Consider the following 19,361-nt stretch of genomic DNA (forward strand, 5'->3'; position numbering starts at 1 on the left):
GTGCATCTGGTACAGTGTCGACACATTTCATTCTAAGGAAATACGCCTACCGATAGTTCTGAGCTGCTCATCGCACGCGCGCCTCCTCACGTAGTCCACTTCTGAATGCGCTGGTGAACAGAGGTCACGTGCTTCAACGTGAGGAATTGCAAAAGAAGCATTTTTACACGTGTTATTTTAATTATTGCGTTACACTCATGTAATAGCATCAATTGTCAGATTCACAGACGCATGATAATGTAATTGAAGGCCTAATAAATGAACAACAGTCTCACAATTTCAGAGCAATGTTCAGCAATGCAGGCAACTGCAGAACAAAATGGGGAGGTACGGCTACAGGGTGCTTCTATACTGGGCGCCAGTGCACGAATCACGATTCGCCTTATGTCCCTGTAGCATCCAATCCAACATCCACTCGCTTCACAGTTCCTATGGCAGCCGTGACCATCGCCTCGTATCTTGTCTCATCACCTCTGTCTGCGCTTGTAAAATCGTTCCATGGCGGAGAGCGTGACGTCACGTTTCCAGGGAGACTGAGCGGGTGCACGTGTCCTGTATAAAAGCGAGAGGCGTTGCTTGTAAGCTGAGCAGACACTGCAGCATCTTGTCGTGAGGTGAGTGAAATGAGTCCTTTAGAAATGGCATGCATTTATGGCAGGTATGTAATTGCTTCAATAATATAGGATACTATTCATTTGTGAGGCTATTCTGTAGTTTGTCGGACGGGGGCAAATAGAATAGGAAGGGATATGTCCCCCATTTGGCCTTGACGCATATGAAATGTGTTATGTAATAGGATGTCATTCTATTCGATCGCAAGCAAATGGTTCATTCGAAATTGTGGAACAAAACCACTGAACCACTGATATATGCAGACATAACTTATTCAATGAATGGCACGGGACCATTGTAATTCGATATAGCGCGCGCTGGGATAGCTACCGGTGTAGGTTCATTTTGCGGAAGAAGGTAGGCAGCATCTCGTGATGCTAAGCATCACGAAATAAAATGTAGACATCGGTAACATTTTTAGTTAACAATTCATATACTCATGCTTGAAATACAAGGAGTTGACTGAACAAATGAACTCCATTGATCAGTAATGCTATCCTACGAGTTAGCAAATTTGCTACGTGCTAGATGGTGTACACTAGCTGCACGATTTCTGAAATTGCGTCACATCAACGGGCGTCTGTCTGGGTCGGCCAAGAACACCGAGTAACATTCAACATCAGATGTGAATTTATCAGTTTGCTATAACACATATCTCAGTTCAACCATTCAACCAAGTTGTTAAGACGGAAGCATATAATTATTAAGTTAATATCAGAATTCCTGCGTGTGAAATCTCCAAATCGCCAAAATGGTAAATTAGGCCTACTGAAAAATAGACGAGTTAAATAGATGGGCTTTTTTTCGTTGTTGCCGTGTGGCTGATGATGTTGTAGAACTAAGTTAATTGTTCTCAATGTTTGCATGACTTGGAGCAACAAGTAGGACCAGGCTTTGGGGGATGATAAAGATAATAACGCGCATCATGTGGCATCTCGTCTTTGGTGAAGGTCAAGGTCGTATTTCAACGCCAATAAAAGATGCTGTGTGGCGCAGTGCTGTGGTTAGGCGTTTAAAGACCCCTTTCTGAAATGGGTTTAGTTATTTTTATTTCGCCGCAATATGTTTAGGCCGCAACCGCTTAGCTTTGGGAAGCTATTAGCCAGTAGCCCACGAGCTTAAAAAATAGCACGGTTGTCTACGTGCGCAGCATCATGCAGCTTCATGTTAGCTAATGGATGTGATGATGCGCGTGCTTTGCCTTTGAAGTGTCCCCTCCCCACTGCTCATTTGAGTATTTCCGTTTAACATACTGTTCTGTTCCGTTCCATCTGTCTTATTTTCGGTATTATAATGCGTAACGTTAGTTCATTCAGTGGAAGTACAATTTTTACTCATTCATTCCTTTTCGTGACAGGGAGATCCGCCCTCTTCCTGTAGTTTCTGAGCTGTCACATTTCTTACATCACGCGGCCAGCTTCCTCCTCCCCTCGGTCTCTGGAGTCTTCCTGCCGGAAAATAATTGATGCAGACAGTGCGGCTGCATATCTATTTCAGCGTCCTTATACATACATAAAATTGAATAATGTATTTTTCTTCATAGCTATATTAGAACATAATATACATTGATGCCGAGTTATCATCAAAAGCCTAATTTATTTCCCCTGTCCTGGCTTTGTAGTACACGTGTTTTTATGGGATTCTTGGTGAATTCATCCCGAATTTTGGTCGTTGTCCCGTTGAAGGTAACAGGCTAGCTTACCTGCAGTGTGACACAGCAATGTGCAATGCAGGAAGACCATACAGGAGAGACAGGCCACGCCTCCCTCTCTGGCTCAGATTCCTAGCACACACACTCTCTCTCTCTCTCTCTCTATCTGCCACTTACAGCGCTCTGGATATAGCCTATGAGCCACAGACAGGCTTTTTCTTTTGCAAGATTACAGTAGATTCAACGTTAAATAAATATGAGCTTCTACCTCGTTGGTAGACTGAAGGTACTTTTAGCAATTGCATATTTTTTAAACTGGTAGAAACTGTTACTGGAGGTTAGGTGCAGTACATGCATGCTGATGTAATTTTTCATAACCAATATGCACATCACATATTTTATGATAGTGCTGCAATTACCATGCTGTCAATATGTTACAACTTGGAAGACTCGTAATGGGGAGATACATGTCATAACCTTTTGTGAATATTGAGCTTATTTCAGTAATGCACACATTGTCCCAGGAAAGCAAAGCTCAGTCTTCTACAGGGCTGCTGCACCTCACAAAATAAACACAGCCCTAAGTTTACATTACAGCATTACGCTAATCAGATCACCTACTGTACTGTAAGCACCTTCAAACTTAAACGTGAAGATGTTTTTCTTGTAGAGTAAGGGCGTGGCTCTGGCAGCACCTGTAGGTGTATCTGACACGGTGAATGGAGGGAGCATGAGGCCATGATTACCACTCACTTCTCTCTTGCTCTTAGAGGTGCACATGTGGAAAAGTACTGGTTTGTCCTCTCACAGAGGAATGTAGGAAGTGTCAGTGAGTCAGGGTGGTAGGTGGCGGGCGGCCCAACCTCTCTCTCTCTCTCTCTCTCTCTGTCAGTTGTACTCTCTGACTGCTCCTCCAGATAGGCAGTTTGCCTGCTATTAAAATATTTAAGTAGTTTGTTTCTATGAGTTTGTCCTGGTCGAATGGCTCTCCATTGTGAACGGCTCTCTGCGTGACACAGCACTTCCTCAAAATGGCGTCGTGCCTGTGTGTGTGTGCGCACAAGCGTGGTATCCTGTAGCTCGGTGACTCAGAGGGTCACACACACACACACACACACACACACACACACACACACACACACACACACACACACACACATGCAGCACTTACACATCTCTCTCTTCCATTCCTCCCACAATGAATGTAGCTATCTGAATATACCACGTGTACTATAACACTGGGAGGGCCACAAGGTCGAGGAGGCCAAACTGCAAATGTAAACTGCTACAACCTGCCATACTCGACCCCTCAAAAGCTTTTAATGGTCTTTATCATCCTAACTGCCCACTACATGGTCACCAACAGGCCGTTAGACTGCCTTCAGCAAACCACAGCGTTATATAAAAAAAAAGCTTTTAATGATGTTTTAATACCACAATGGTAGCCCAAGTGGGCATTTGGCAGTCCCGACGCTCCCTGTATTTTTGTCCTTTTGTTTGGCTTCTAGTCCAGTAAGCATTCGAGGAAGCCCCCAGGGGGACTGACCCAGTTAATCTGGGCTCCCCTTTTTTTGCTTTTTTTTCATAGCTCCAGTTTTGCAGAGGCAAAGATGGACGCAGGGGTAGAAACTGGGTTGGGGCTGCACTGAGCTGGGCTTTTGTCTGGCAGTCTGTTAGGGAGGGGTGGGAGGCAGAGGGAGACGGGGGGAAGGATTTAGGCGTGGCGCGATATCACAGCAGAATGCAGACAGTGGCCATGCTGATAAGACAGGTGTTTCTCTTTCTGCTGGAGGGGGGGAGGAGGCGGAGTTATTGCTTGCAAGCAGTAGAATAGGCATTTTTTCAGTTTTTTCCCCATTTTGCAGAATGTTGATGAACAAAACTTTAAAGTCCTAGTGGTTAATTTAACACTGTATGCAGAAAATTATGACATGTAGCAGCAGAGCACTTGTCTTGCATGTGATGCAGGTCTGTAGGCAGTGGGTTGGGGGACTGAATGGTCCGCATTGAATTTGGGAGACGCAGAGGTGGGACACTGTGCTCACACAGGCGTCACATGTCACCCCTCCTCCTAATGCAAGTGGTCACTCTGTTCTCCAGACATCTTTTTGTTCTTTTTTTTCTCATCTTCTTTGGCAATGTTGCCAATGTTGTGCAGATTTGCACTTCTGTGCAGCAGCACCAATTGATCAGTCTACTACCCACAACAGAGAATATGTCACTGGTCAAACCCACATGTTGTAATCTGGAGAGAGAAACAAGAGGACTGTGTTGTGTTTCAACAGTGTTGCTTACATGCACACAATGGGGAGCACTGACAAGAGTGCAAACCTTGGGGGCTGTAAACGACACTTGTGAAGTGTGGATGATGATGAACTCGTAAACCATTCATCATTCACTTCATGATTTATGTTTGGTAATCTATCACCACACAGTTTAGCCTTGGTGTAATTACAACCATGACAGAGTTATTACTATTTGGTAATAGCCTGTAACGTTCCGATCTGAGACAGCATGGACTCTCTACGAAAAGCAGGGGCCTGAGCTACAGAGCCAATCAGAGAGTGGGAAGGGGTGGAAAGGAAAGGCATTGACACATGTTACTTGACAAAGGGAAGCTTGCAGTTTGTTTGAATAGATACAACTGACACGATTGGCTATGAGTTACGTATACATAATTATAAGCTTACATTCATAATGGCCAGTGGGCCATCGTAAACCACACCTCCTATGAGTAATCACATAGGTAGTCTTCAGACTATCTCACTTGTGGCATTACTACTAGTAGTGTAGTACTACTGTACTACCTACCACTGATTGATACTTTAGACAATACTAATTAGACACTTCTGGCATTACTAACAGATACTAGACATACTCTAGGATTTACAAGTAGAGCCTTTAAACTTGTCCCTGAGTCTGACTTCACCACTGCCACACTCCACTCTGGTCTAAGTAAAAAGAGTCACATATCCGAGTCCGGCCAAGTTGTGACATTGAGCTTTGTTGAGTCTTGTTGAGCCTGGTTCATAGTAGGGCAGTTAGTCAATCCCTATGGCCAGGATATTGGGGCTCTTTAAAAAGACCTTCCAATCGCTGGCTAGGGAGATTAGGATTACCGTATGCAGATGGACTAGTTGGCTCACGCAGCGCTGTTGAGTTGGCCCACAAGTGCATCGTCAGTCTCTCTCTCGCTCCCTCTCTCTCTCTCTCTCTCTCTCTCTCACAAGAGCACAGATTAGGAGCTTATAAGGATCTCCTCCTCCCCCCTCCTCGCCAGATGCAAGGGCAAACCTTTGCGTCCTTTCGAAGGCGTCTAGTACACTTCAGTCCTTGCCACAGGTTCCGTCTTGAGGCTGTTATCATGGGGTCATCATCAGTGCTTATTAGCGTGCACAACAACACACCACAAATCTTACTTGAAGGCACATCACCCCACTCCACCCCAAAGATAACAGCGTAAGACTACAGCATGGGCCTGCATTGGTCCGTGGGTTGCTATGTGTCCTGTACTGAGCATTTGCAGTGTCATGCTGCAGAGGCTGTCATGTCAGGTTAACCTTCAGTGCGGTCAGTGTATGGATGGAGGGTGCAGTTGCAAGGCCCCAATGCCAGGCAACAGCTAGGGCAGAAAGACAGACAATTTGATAGCCTTTTTACACCCATTATCAGAACAATATCTAAGGGGGGTGCAGCTTCTAATGTAGGCCCCAAAACGGAGTACCAGACAGGGCAGACAGACAGACAGTCTGATAGCATTGTGTCATACCCATTACCAGAGGGGTGACAAGGGAGGGGGGCTGCTCTGAAAGGATGGGTGCACTCCGCAGTAGAGGGAGGACAAAGAGCCTGAAGGTGGCATTCACCCTGGGTGAGCTCTTTCCATTGCCACACAGTTCTGTCCTCTGGTGTGTGTGTGTGTGTGTGTGTGTGTGTGTGTTGCGGGAGGGTGTAGGGTGGCAGTGACTGGTGGCCTCCATTGTCAGTCCGAGTCCATTGCCAGCTCTGAGCTCTGCCATCGCATCAAGTGGAGACAAGTGGAAATGGGCTTTGCTCAGTGGTTCGATAAGATAGTGACAAGCGCCACTTTGATAAAATAACAACCATGAAGGCCATGCTCCATGGCTAATGTGTGTTAGATGGAGAGTTGAGCAGCTCTGTGAAGATGAGTGAAGAACTGAGGTTGTGGTAGTAGGTAATTTAACCAACAGCCTGCAATTTGAGTCGTAAGAATTGGAACAGCAGTTGCCTGATGTTTAGAGAGTTGGTCTTGGGGTCAGAGGGTTTCAGGCTCGAATACCACCCTTACACCTGCATCCGTGGCTGAGGTGCACCTGAGCCAGGCATCTAACCCCATACTGCTCCAGGGACCTTAACCAATACCCTGTACCTAAAGAACTGTACTGTCATTTGCTTTGGTTAAAGAAAATCAGCTAAGTATAATGTAACAATGTAAGGTACATTAGAAAGCAACAATATTGGTCCTGCCATGGCCATCCGGTGGGGCGCTTGCCTGCCATGCGGTTGACCCCGGGTCCTTTGCTGACCCCTCCCCGTCTCTCTCCCCATTCGCTTCCTGTCCACCTCTCGTATTGTCCTGTCCATTATGGAGTCTAAAAGACCAAAAAAAATTAAAAATAAAAATTAAAAAGCAACAATATTTCAGTGCACGTAATCGTGTTATTAATGGTTAATGCTTTTGGTTTGTCTGGCTGGTCGGGTTAGTTGGAAAACTGGAATGGATTTTGAAAAGGTGTCCCTTTCTGACACTTCGCTTGGAACTCAGGTCTGCCCAACACATGACCTCAATTACCAGGCCACAGCACACCAGTACAGTCAGGACAAATCAATTATGACCACAGTTACACCTGCCTGAGTGACTAATGGACTGGTGCACAATAAATGAACTCATTCAATGAACCCATAGACTAAACCGGTCATGACTGTGAAGTCACTGCATACTAGTCTTCATCATTTTTAGAGATGACCAATTGGTTTGCTCTCTATTATAATGTTGTGTAAACCATGATATTATATCATGCTTTACATATAAATTCAAGTACTATTTAGCACAGGCTGCAGTAGTTCAGTCAGTGTAATAGGCTATATATTGCATATAGGACATTATGTAATAGGTCTATAGCATAGCATTGTGATATTATGTAACAAATGTTGTTGAGCAAATGGCTAGTAAATAAAATCCCAATACTTTCAACTCTCAAGCAGGTTAATTAAATGCAACCACAAATATTGGAGCCATGTTTTTAAATTAGATACATGCAGCTGAGGCTTGCATATTTTTTCTTCTCCACACTGCCAGCCAAAGGTTTTTGCAGTATGCTCACCTTCCCCCATATATCAACCTCTGCTGTCTGTACGGTCAGCAGCGTTGCATTGAAAAGGTGTTGCGTAAAGCTAATTGGGATCTGAGAACGTTTTGTCCTGTTTTTTTTTCTTTTTTTTTTCTTTTTTTTCTTTATGTCCTTTTGTAAGACATTTGAGTCACCACTGCAGGTTACCTGTAGTTGCCAGTAGCAACTTTTCTCATCACTTCTTAGCCTATTAACTAAAATGTCTTGTTTTTTTAGGAGATCTAAACCAATTGCACAGACCTGCAGCAAAACAAAAAAGTTTCAATTGACCTGTGAGCATTTCCAGATTAGATTCTCCTGGTGCCAGTCTACATATGGCCCGTAACGGAAGCCTTTTCTATCTTACTACTGCAAATGTCTCACGCCTAGCTTCCTGTGTCCTTGCCACGGTTCCTTCCCCCTTCCTCTGCTCCCCTCTATCTCTTCACATCTCCTTATAAGGACTCATAAAGTTAAACATTTGGGTCCTATCCAGGTCTGCCTATCTGTTAAAACGACAACGCTTAGCTACAAATCTATTGCACAACTATACTATTCCACTGTCGAAAATCAAGTTTTTACACGAGACGCATACCCTCTCCACTCAGGGCCATCCGGCTGGAAGTGCTTGCGCTGTCTTGCTCGCAAGGCCTTTTTTTTGCCTAATGCATACTTGGCAAAAGGCTTCCGCAGCCTACACATGCCACCTCAAAAACAATGGCACTAAAAGAGTGTCCTTTGTGCTCTTGCCACAGCCCCAGAGGCTCGAGACCTCAGTCAGTATGCATTGGGGAATGGGAATGATATGACACGTTGTGGCTCCACCAAAAAAAAACCCCACTCACACAATACGACAGGAATACCAAGAGCCCAGGCAGAGCTGGAGAGCTTATGTAAAAAAAGGCCAGGGGGTGTGTGGCTGGGTGGTGAATCTGTCTGTGTGTGTATAGGGGAGTTCAGAAGGGGCGTTGTGCAGGAGAGGGAGAAGGATAGGAGGGAGTGTTGTTTAGCCATGCAGGTTCCAACAGGCTTTGGTGCCGTTCCTTTCGCTAGCCGGCCTGTTCCTCTTCGTAGCTCACAATGGGGCTGTTGGACACCGTCCAGCTGAACAGAAAGGGCTTGGCAATGGGTTTCACTCGGGAGACTTGGCCCTCTGCTGCGCAGCATGTTAAACAGACACCCCCCACCGCGCTACTCCCAAGTAGTGGTTTCCAAAGTGGGGCCGGGGACCCCTTGGAGGCCGTGACGGGAAAGGTATAGGAAAAACACAATTAATAATTGAATTGAAAAAGTTACACCAAAATAAAATAAAAAATAAGATGAAAGATACTCCCACTAATTAGGAACTGTGTTATTATCTATTGCATCTCTGAACATTACTACTACTACTATCCTTATTTTTTATGTATTTCCCAGTGGGGCACTGAATCACATACCTTAGACTGTAGTTGTAGGGGTGCACAAAAAAAATGTGTGGCACAACCCATGTAAGGGGGGCCTTGACTGTAATCTACTGGTATATGGGGGGCCTTGCCATTAAGTTTGGGAACCCCTCCCCTAAAGAACATGCGAAACTGCTCAAGTCAAAAGGGCCGTACCCAAGGCACGCCTCTCAGATCCTCCACTCAGAGAAGGGGGCCGCAAACAAACTACACCGTACGTAGCGGGAGGACCTCATAAATTGCTTATGGATTTTTTCTAAAAGGTTTCGCCGCAGAGTGAGCAGACTGCAGCACTCACTGTGTGATGTAATAGAGAGGCACAAAGTGTACCCGGACGGCTCTATAACATTCAAGATTGCTGAGGGCATTTCTCAACTTTGCAGTGTTTGTTGAATGATAAGTGTTTTTTCCTCACATTATGTGGAGTTAAAACGCGGATGCTGCTATATTTGGCACTTCCTTGTACAAATAAATGTTGCTATTTTCAGCAGCAGCAAAGGACAAACGTCTGCATCAATGATGTGTGCAGCAGCAGTGGGAGCCAATTGACCAAGCTCCCTTTCAGGTGTTGGTTGGTTTTGTAAGCCGAACCTCCGTGAGAACCTGGTTACCATGCTGACATGCCAACTCACCACTCTGCCCTCTTCTCTCTCCCTCTCTCTCTCTCTCTCTTTTACAGGACCACAGAGACCACAACATCCCCCCTAAGTCGCAATAATGCCTGAACTCTGCGTTGGAATCAACGGGTAAGCTGCCTCTCTACCTGTATACTCACTCTCTGATGGGAGACTAAAAACTCTCTGATGGGAGATTAAAAAGACTTTGAGTCATCACCTGCGTGGTAGGGAATGGCAGGATCCATAAACCACATATTACAGTAGACCTATACCACATATTACAGTGTTGGCAAAACTGGAAACTCACAGCCAAACCTAGACTCACACTGAACACGTCAGTTGAGACACTTGACCTGGACTTGTAAAACACCAGTGGTACATTTCCAAACAAACTGAACTGTCTCTTAGGTAGATAAAATGAAATGAGAACATTAATACAGCATCTGTGTACGTTACTGAAGTTTGAAAAGGAACGTGAGTGTAGCACTGAGTATTAATAGGTGAATTGGAGAAAAAGAGGCAGAATCAGAACAGCATTAGTTGAAGAGAGTAAAAACCAGTTGAGGACAAATCACCTCCTCCACACACACACACACACACACACGCACACGCACGCACACAGCACCTGCATCCACCCATGCGGTGTGTCAGCGCGAGGTACTGTAAGGGTGAGGAAGCAATTGGGTTGTGAGCGATTATAACAACAGGATTAGAGCAAGTGGGATGAGCAGTAAGCCCACCAGAGCAGAGCAGGGCTGCATGAGGTGTGCGTGTGTGTCCTGTGTGCGTGTGTGTCTTGTGTGCGTGTGTGGGGCAGCCTGCACGTACACCGTTGCACCAAGTCACATGCGTCCGGTGGACCGAAACCACACAGCTTGCTAGAATCTATAGAATCACTTCTGTAATAGATGTCAGTCTGCTGAGGTATCACCCTACATAGCTAAGCATGTGCACATACATCTGCATTCCTGGCTTCTCACTAGTTTCTCCAAAGACACAATAATACTGCTATAACTAAAACTTTTTTACCAGTCTATCACTAATCTTGTGCATAGCCTTGCTGATATCGCTGTCTCGCAGTTAGCCAAAGCTGCCTCTTCTAGTATAAACACCAGTGCTGATAATGCCGATTAGGACACTTTTAGAATTTTGAAAATACTGTATCTTAGCCTTCAAGCCAAGAGAACTGCTTCTCTTCTGGCACTTAATGGTACTTGAGGGTTTTAATTAGGAATTGTTGTTAGTCTAGTACATTTTTTCAGAATTCCTATGGGAGTTATGGGAGTATATAATTAATGCATCATGTCTGTATTACCTTGGGGAACCCCCTGGAAATCTCCACAGCCATTCTGTGAACGACAACAGTTTGATATGTGGAGCTGTACATGCAACTTAAAGTGACTAAGCATAGCATATTAGGATCTATATTCAATAGCTGACATCCTACCAGTACCTACCACCCTTGGGCCTCATGTTATGAGGCAGTAAACCTGCCAGTACAGATGCCTGATTAGATACAGATGTAAATAATCTTATTATATCAAAATAAAAGATAAAACCAGGCATCACATTTAAATGCAGCAGTGGATAAGCTATTTTTGGTTGTGGGAAACCCTTTGTAGTCATAGTGTATTGCATTACACTGCCATTTAGTTGCCAGTGCCGATGTGTAGCAGCTTAATGGTTGAGGGTGAACGTGCTGTCAATGTGACCATGTTGTCTTTGATGTGCCACATCACAGCTTTGGCCGCATCGGTCGCCTGGTCCTGAGGGCCTGCCTGGATAAGGGCATCAAAGTCGCAGCCATCAACGACCCCTTCATCGACCTCCAGTACATGGTGAGACAACGCACCAGCACACTAACACTATCAGCACTAGCAGATTTTGCTTACTGCCAGTTTGAAGCAGTGGAGACATTTCCACTGTGGCACTTTTCTATAATACGGTGATGACTCTTAAAGTGTATTATTCAGTTACACACATATGTTTTACATCAAAGAACATACTTGCAAGATTTATGAATTTATTAATATATAAGTGTAACAAAAATGCTCCAGCCAACTATTGTTTGTTTCTTTGTTTGTTTGTTTGTTCCACACATTTATTTATTTCACTGTGTTTTTGTCCCAAAGGTCTACATGTTCAAGTATGACTCCACCCACGGACGTTACAAGGGCGAGGTGGAGCACGATGGCAACAAACTGCTTGTCGATGGACAGAGCATCTCTGTGTTCCAGTGGTGAGTGCCCTAGCCTGCACTGCCATGTATATTTACTAGGTCTATGCCAGAGGTTGCAACTTATACCTTCTTTGTATACATCAAATCAAAGGTGTCTGATGTGACGTGAAAAAAGGCCCATGAAGGGGTTATGAATGAGTGGCACTAGGCTGAGTATGTGTGCAGCTAACTGTAATTATAATGTTCTGGTGCCCCGGTCAGTCACCCTCTGAGCAGCCTAATTAGGGTGGGTGTGGGTCTTTAAAAAGTCTTAAATTGTATTAAATTTCGTTTTTTGTCAAATAAGGCCTCTTAAATTTTCAATCCAGATGTCTAGGGAAGAATCATTCAGTCATCCATGTGTTGCTGAAAATGGTTCAGTAGCCACGTCTACAGAACCTGTGCAGTATTGCTTTCATGGCTTTTGGGCTCTACCAGCTCATTGAAGTTAGACACGCATGCACCGTCATTTTTTTTGCTTTATTTTCACGTATATGAGCTCACGAGTTGGCCTTAATTTTTCTGAAAATGACATTCAAGCGTCTTAAAAATTATAATAAATAAATAAATAAATAATTTAAAATGAACTTAGATCAAATCTATAGACACCCTGCTAATTTTATTTCTCCCAATGTGTTCTCATTCCTTCCTCCTCCTCTTCCTCCTCCTCCTCTTCCTCTTCCCTGTGTGCAGTATGAAGCCAGCTGAGATCCCCTGGGGCAGCGCTGGGGCCCAGTACGTGGTGGAGTCCACCGGAGTCTTCCTCAGCATCGAGAAGGCTTCCGTAAGTAGCCCACACCTCAACTGACCACCTCCTGCCATGCCATGCTGACCGTTATGGGGTCCTCTGAACCATCAATTTTTAGTGTTTTTGGTGGAATAGCCCCTTAAGGACTTTCACCTGTTTTATTGCAGTACAACTTTTATTGCAGTGTTTTTCTGGATGTTTTTTATATAGTGCTAGAAGATGTACGACATATAGTTGTATGCATATTTTTACAGCTTTTTTCCCCAAATTATAAAATATTGCATTAGCATTTTGAGTTGTGTTTGCAATGTTTTATTTTTATTCAGATTTACTGTTGTTGCATCCTGTAATGATTTTCCCCTCCCCCTGCAGGCTCACATCCAGGGAGGTGCCAAGCGTGTTGTGGTGTCTGCCCCCTCCCCTGACGCACCCATGTTCGTCATGGGAGTCAACGAGGACAAATACGACCCATCCAGCATGACCATTGTCAGGTGAGGCTCTCGCCACGCACATTTCTCTGTGAAAAAAAATTGTTAGTAGTAGTACAAGCATGAAGAATGCGTAAATACATTTTGTTAAATAGGTCTAATGCTACATTGTGGGTGTTGCAATTTGGTATAAGTTTGAATCCATTGTTGATTATACCCGAACTATATATTGATTGATTTGTGTATTTTGAGTGCAATCCAGTGTGTGTCCTGAATTCCTTGCTCAGTATACGCAAGCGTTGAGTGAGCCTTCACAAGCTCAGATGAATAACAGGTAGTCTTGTGTGTCGCCCATAGCAACGCATCCTGCACCACCAACTGCCTAGCTCCTCTGGCCAAGGTCATCCATGACAACTTCGGCATCGAGGAGGCTCTCATGGTAAGAAGATCATATAGGCCGGGCACCTTCATTTAGTACCTTCATTATAGCCAGACTGCTGTGATGCCTTTGCTTTGACTGTTATATCACATCATGAAAACTGATCTGTCTACATTTGAACCAATAAAGACAGAACGATAAAAACCGTAACTAATCAACAGACAGAAGTTGCAATGACATATTACATAATGTATTATAAGATGGTGAAGATAGACAGGATTGCCATCTGTCAGTGGTTTCCCATTCACAGTACACATGCTCTAGCCCAGTGATTCCCAACCTTTTTCTTAAGGGACCCATGTTTTAACTATTGTAAGCTTTGGTGACCCAACCACGCGAGCACCCGCATGAGACGGAGTCACAAGATGCCCTCTGTTTCCTGCGAAAACTAATTTTAGTTATTTTATTCCTCAATTCGTCTTTGGTCAAATATAGAAGAAATGTTTAATGTAGCACTTACAATTTGTTGCTTCTATGCATTTATTAGTTAAATGCTTTGTCTTTTATTTAACATGGGCTATATATATATTTAAAATGAAACCCCTTAAAATCAAGAGGGCTCCGCGACCCCCTGTGGATCTTTGGCGACCCATAAGGTGGGTCCCGACCCAGAGGTTGGGAACCACTGCTCTAGCCAATCCACTATAACACCACCCCATTTAGTGGAGTCAAGTTTTCATATTTTCAATATAAAACACTATTACGTAATAAAAAGTAATAATGATAATGTAGAGTAGTTTTCATCATCATTTAATAATTTCTCTTTCCCCCTTGCCAGACCACAGTCCACGCCTACACCGCCACCCAGAAGACAGTGGACGGCCCCTCCGCCAAGGCCTGGCGCGATGGCCGTGGTGCCCACCAGAACATCATCCCTGCTTCCACTGGTGCCGCCAAGGCCGTCGGCAAGGTCATCCCCGACCTCAACGGGTCAGTTGGCACCACAACGCACCCACACACCTCTAGTGCATCTATTGCCATCACATTGTATTGACTGCCATAGAGCTGGCATTATCAACAACTTTGTAGGTAGATAGAATGAATCCAGCAGGAATGCTAAGCTTGGCTTCAGCTAAAAATATATCAGATCGAAGAGCATTTTAAGCATCTCCTGACAGTTTTTTTTTTCAAAATGGCAATGATAGTCACATAAATGAAGAGAAACTTGAAAGACACATGGCGATTTTAAATACCACATCTGAAGTAGCTCCCGGAGCTATTATGTATTCGTTTTCTTTCTTTCATAACTACGACTTTGTTAATATGACACTTGGATGGCCGTAAAAGCAACTGAAGTTTGATCCTTAAACTTATCTTAAGATTTTGATATGTAATACTGTGCATGCAACTCAATTAAATAATTCACCTGCTGCAGCAAACTGACCGGCATGGCCTTCCGCGTGCCTGTGGCCGACGTGTCCGTGGTGGACCTGACCTGCCGCCTGTCCCGGCCAGCCAGCTACGCCGACATCAAGGAGTCCGTCAAGAAGGCCGCACACGGACCCATGAAAGGCATTCTGGGATACACAGAGGACTCTGTATGTTTGCGCTTCTTCTTCTTCTTCTTCTTCTTCTTCTTCTTCTTCTTCTTCTTCTTCTTCTTCTTATTATTATTATTATTATTATTATTATTATTATTATTATTATTATTATTATTATTATTATTATTCTCCTTTTCCTTCTCCTTCTTCTTCTTCTTCTTCTTCTTCTTCTTCTAGATTATATTTTATCTCTTATGCTTTATTTATTATTTATAACACTAATAAGTGATTGATGAAGAAATCTAAGAAGGACTTGTTTGGACTCTTGGGTGGCCCCTGATGTAACACTTGTGCATTTCTGTGTGTGTGTGTGTGTGTGTGTGTGTGTGTGTGTGTGTGTGTGTGTGTGTGTGTACAGGTTGTCTCCTCTGACTTTGTCGGTGACACCCACTCCTCCATCTTCGATGCCGGTGCCGGAATCTCCCTTAACGACAACTTTGTTAAACTGATTTCCTGGTGAGTTCTCTTAATACATGACTTAAACTGTTAATATACAAAACGGACACAAAGGCTCTAAATATTTCACTTTTACGTAAATTGTGAATCAAAATAGCATGGTTTTCTAATTCAACTAATGGAATGAATTGACTTCCGAATGGTATTCAAATTCATGAAGATGTATCTGCACTGCAATTGTGTGCTGCACATTGTATTGTGTAACATGGTAGCTGTATGTCTGACAGAGATCCAGGCTGATCAAAACATTGCATGTTTTAATTTAAAAATGAATTTTGTTCTTGCACAATTGGCAGTGCGCAGCCCTACCTCTTTGAAATAGCATAGTAACTATGGTAATAATGTGTCTGTTTTTACAGGTATGACAACGAGTACGGCTACAGCAACCGTGTGGCTGACCTGCTCCTGTACATGCACTCCAAGGAGTAAGCGGACCCCCCCCAACTCACCCACCCACCTCTAGCCCTTAGAAGAAGAGGCCGCAGTGGGACCACCGTTCCTTCTTTTACATGCACTCACCTCATAGTTCAAGCCATAGTGACTTCCCCTCACTAGCTCTACCTGCTTTCGTCTCCTCCAAAACACTCTACAAGGCATTTTTTTAGGCTCTGTAGCGGTCTCTCGTGTGTGATTATTAGTTTGTTTTCCTTTTACAAAGAGAAGTCGGCGCACTTGGAGGCGGACATTTTGAATTGACAGTATTTGTGTCTGTGTCACCCCCTCAAACGAGCATTGCTGTAGGTGTTTCCATACTGGGTGTTGCCATGTTATATTGGTGTTTGAGAATTAACGGTTATAAAAGAAACAATTATGGTGAAAGCTGTACCGTGACTAAAGAGGACATCTGAAATAATAAATATGTTTCAAAAAACCCAGTACACTTTGTGTTGTCCTGTATTGTGCTAATTAAATGCTGACTTCACATTAACAATAATTATGTAAAGTCACTTCACATAATTCATAAATATGTGAAGTTGCCATTGTGTTTCTAACTTTTATTTTTTATTATTATTATTTTATTAGTTTTCAACTATTTTTATTATTTCTCTGCCACAGATGTCTATGGCAGTCCAATGAACCATTTGGTTAATTATTTTAAATTTGGCACACTGATTAAGGACAGCTCAAAGGAAACAAAAGCAAGTTTCATGTCAATGGAGCAAATACCAGAGCAGATATAAGATTAACGGCTCTGGCAAATACTGTAGTCTAGCACCACCAACAGATGCAAGATGGAAATGCGTCCATGTGCATAAACTTTGATCCTACAATTCATGGTGAAAAACTAATTCAATTAACATGAATTTATGGTGTTAACATTTCCTCACCATTTTCAAAACCGGAAAGTGAAGCTAAACTTGCACTGGCCACAGGCTGTGCTCAATTTTCATGAAACTTGTTAAATGTGGTCTTCTGACCCCCTCTAGTGGTTTCTAATCTCTAGTGCAGACTTTTGGTGCATTTTGCCTCTTCCACTGGCGATTTTCTGGAAGGCCTACATTACAGCTCAACACAGCGCGATTCGGCCACCACTTCTTGCTTTTCGAATAGGCACGAGACAGCTTAATTGTAAAGCAAAAAGTGGTGGCCGAGTTGTGCAGTGTGGAGCTGTAGGCCTACCAGAAAACTGGAGTGGAAAAGAGGCACTAGTGATACAGTAGATATCGCCAGAGGTATTGCATCAATCACCTATGATTAGATTAAATAGCCACCAAGATTAGTTTCCACTTGCCACATATTTTGCCTGCTTGCCACTAAATTTGCCACAAATGATCGCCAGACCATCCCGATCATTTGGTTTTGTTTTTTGTGCCATGATAATCTTTTCAAATTATGGTCTGCATAAATCCTTGGCAGGCAATTTGATTTTATATGATCTTCAGTCCATTCCTTGTACACATCATGTAGTTTTACTGTCTGTGAAAATGTGAAGACATATCATAGATCCAGATACCATAGATCAGATTTGGTGCCAAACTTCATAGCCAATCAAATTTGTTTAGCACACTGGCCAAATGTCAGATGTCCCAGTCAAGCTTAACTATATTTGCTTACCAATCAATCCCTTCCTCTGGTCGTTTCATCTGGCCTTGTGAATCAATGATCGATGACATCCCAATTTGTTTTTATTGAATATCTTGCAGAAACCTTATTCAGAAATTCTTCTCTCATTTGCAATCGGAATATTGAAGGGGGTAACAGCCACCTAAACTTAGTAGAAACATTCTCTACAAGAGAAGGGGCGACACCAGGTCACAAGGCTAGAGGAAATGACCGAAGGAGTGACTTTGACTTACCCTCATAGACTTCAAACTTGTTAGGGTGCTATATCTCTGACCCGTTGCCATATCAACTCAAACCCAACTTCCCTGCTTGACCCCATATTGCTATTTGCAGTCACTGTATAGGCCTATAATTATTTTGCACTTACCACTGGATTTTTTTTAACTGGCTAAGTCATGTTTTCAGGTATTCAAGTAATTCAAGTTTAGCCAGTTGAAATGAATGTGATAATGTGTGATAATATGAACATAATGTGTGATAATATGAATAACCAGTACTAAAGCATGTTGGCATGTGGCATGTGCTTTGCATGATTGAAAGAGTACAGCATTTGGTGGATTGTGCCATATTTCTTCCTATACCAAAGACCCGGAGAAGGTGGCAGCACTCCTGCCCCACAAAGTGGCAGTGCTGGAACACAAAGTGCAAGTGCTGGAACACAAGGTGGCAGTGCTGGGACTCAAGGTGGCAGTGCAGGAACTCAACGAAGCAGTGCTGGGACTCAAAGCAGTGGAGTCTGTAAGTTTTAGACATATTATTGATTAAATATATTATTGATAGGCTTCATTTTTTTGTGCTTTTCATGACTTAAGATGTGTACACACGTCTGTGTTTTGCAGGTTGTGTCCTCTGACCACGTCAGGTGACACCCACTCCTACATCTTGGTGCTGATGCTACACTTTCTCCTTGTGCCAACTTTGTCACACTGATTTGTTGGTAAGTATCCTTCTATTCAGATTGGTACTCTGTCGTCACACGTTACTGTTGCTGTTATATGATCTAGTATGTTGTGCAAGGCTCTAAATTGACTTTTTTCCACCAGTAAAAATGGCTAAAGCCCGGCTTTGTAGACCCTAATTGTACTAGCCAAACACTCACTAATGGATCAAATTGACTAGTAAGTTGGCCTTTTCCACCAGCCCAACTGAAATTTCACCAGTATTTGGCCGGTTGGCTAGTGTTAATTTAGAGCCCGGATGGTGTGTATTTTTTATGCTTTGTAATGCTTTGGACCCACACATTACTGGACTGCACCCTGGTCCTTACAAGGCCCCGAAAATCTCTCTCAATCCACCACATAGGCTATTAACACCTTGGAAATATCATGAAAGTCACATACAGAGGTATGCGCACAGTAGGGGAGGAATAAGCGACTCCTCCCTATACAGTATGACATTGTAATAATACTTGTGGAAATCTGTCTATTTGCAGGTATGGGTGGGCCGGCTACAGCAACAGGCCTGCTGTTGTAAATGCACTGATGCACTTCAAGAGGTACGCTTCTGCCAGACTCCCTCACCTCTATCCGTTACAGGATGTCACAGTGGGACCACCATTCCTACCCTACCTCATATAATAGGGCTATTGTAAGCCTTCAAGCCATGTGTAGTGAGTGACTACTTCTCAGTAGTTTTTGTCTTCCAAAGACACTCTTCAAGGCATTTTTCAGACTCCTTAGTCGTCTCCTCGGTATGAAGTTTAGAGGGTAGAATGACCGTTTGTGTGTGTCCTGTGAGCAATAGATGTTGCCATGTTTTAGTGGTACTTTATAATGAATAGTTATGAAAAAAAAG

The 19,361-nt window shown here is 43.5% G+C and overlaps 1 protein-coding gene across 1 annotated transcript; it reads left to right on the forward strand.

Annotated features, from left to right (window-relative positions):
* Nucleotides 1-518: 518 nt before the first annotated feature.
* Nucleotides 519-16,378, forward strand: gapdhs (glyceraldehyde-3-phosphate dehydrogenase, spermatogenic). Its single transcript, XM_063199451.1, has 11 exons — nucleotides 519-614; nucleotides 9,736-9,802; nucleotides 11,415-11,511; nucleotides 11,806-11,912; nucleotides 12,585-12,675; nucleotides 13,012-13,130; nucleotides 13,425-13,506; nucleotides 14,285-14,436; nucleotides 14,882-15,044; nucleotides 15,406-15,503; nucleotides 15,863-16,378. Exons 2-11 carry the CDS (start codon nucleotides 9,774-9,776, stop codon nucleotides 15,930-15,932), a joined length of 1,008 nt encoding a protein of 335 aa, XP_063055521.1. The 5' UTR covers nucleotides 519-614; nucleotides 9,736-9,773; the 3' UTR covers nucleotides 15,933-16,378.
* The last annotated feature ends 2,983 nt before the right edge of the window (nucleotides 16,379-19,361 follow it).

The sequence above is a fragment of the Engraulis encrasicolus genome, chromosome 5, assembly GCF_034702125.1.
Source record: "Engraulis encrasicolus isolate BLACKSEA-1 chromosome 5, IST_EnEncr_1.0, whole genome shotgun sequence".
Lineage (NCBI taxonomy): Eukaryota > Metazoa > Chordata > Actinopteri > Clupeiformes > Engraulidae > Engraulis > Engraulis encrasicolus.

Excerpts from the sequence above, each read along its gene's own strand:
- gapdhs (XM_063199451.1), top strand. The coding sequence starts at position 9,774 with ATGCCTGAACTCTGCGTTGGAATCAACGG. Across the intron at positions 14,437-14,881 it reads GTCATCCCCGACCTCAACGG|CAAACTGACCGGCATGGCCT; the intron begins GTCAGTTGGCAC and ends CACCTGCTGCAG. Across the intron at positions 15,504-15,862 it reads TTTGTTAAACTGATTTCCTG|GTATGACAACGAGTACGGCT; the intron begins GTGAGTTCTCTT and ends CTGTTTTTACAG.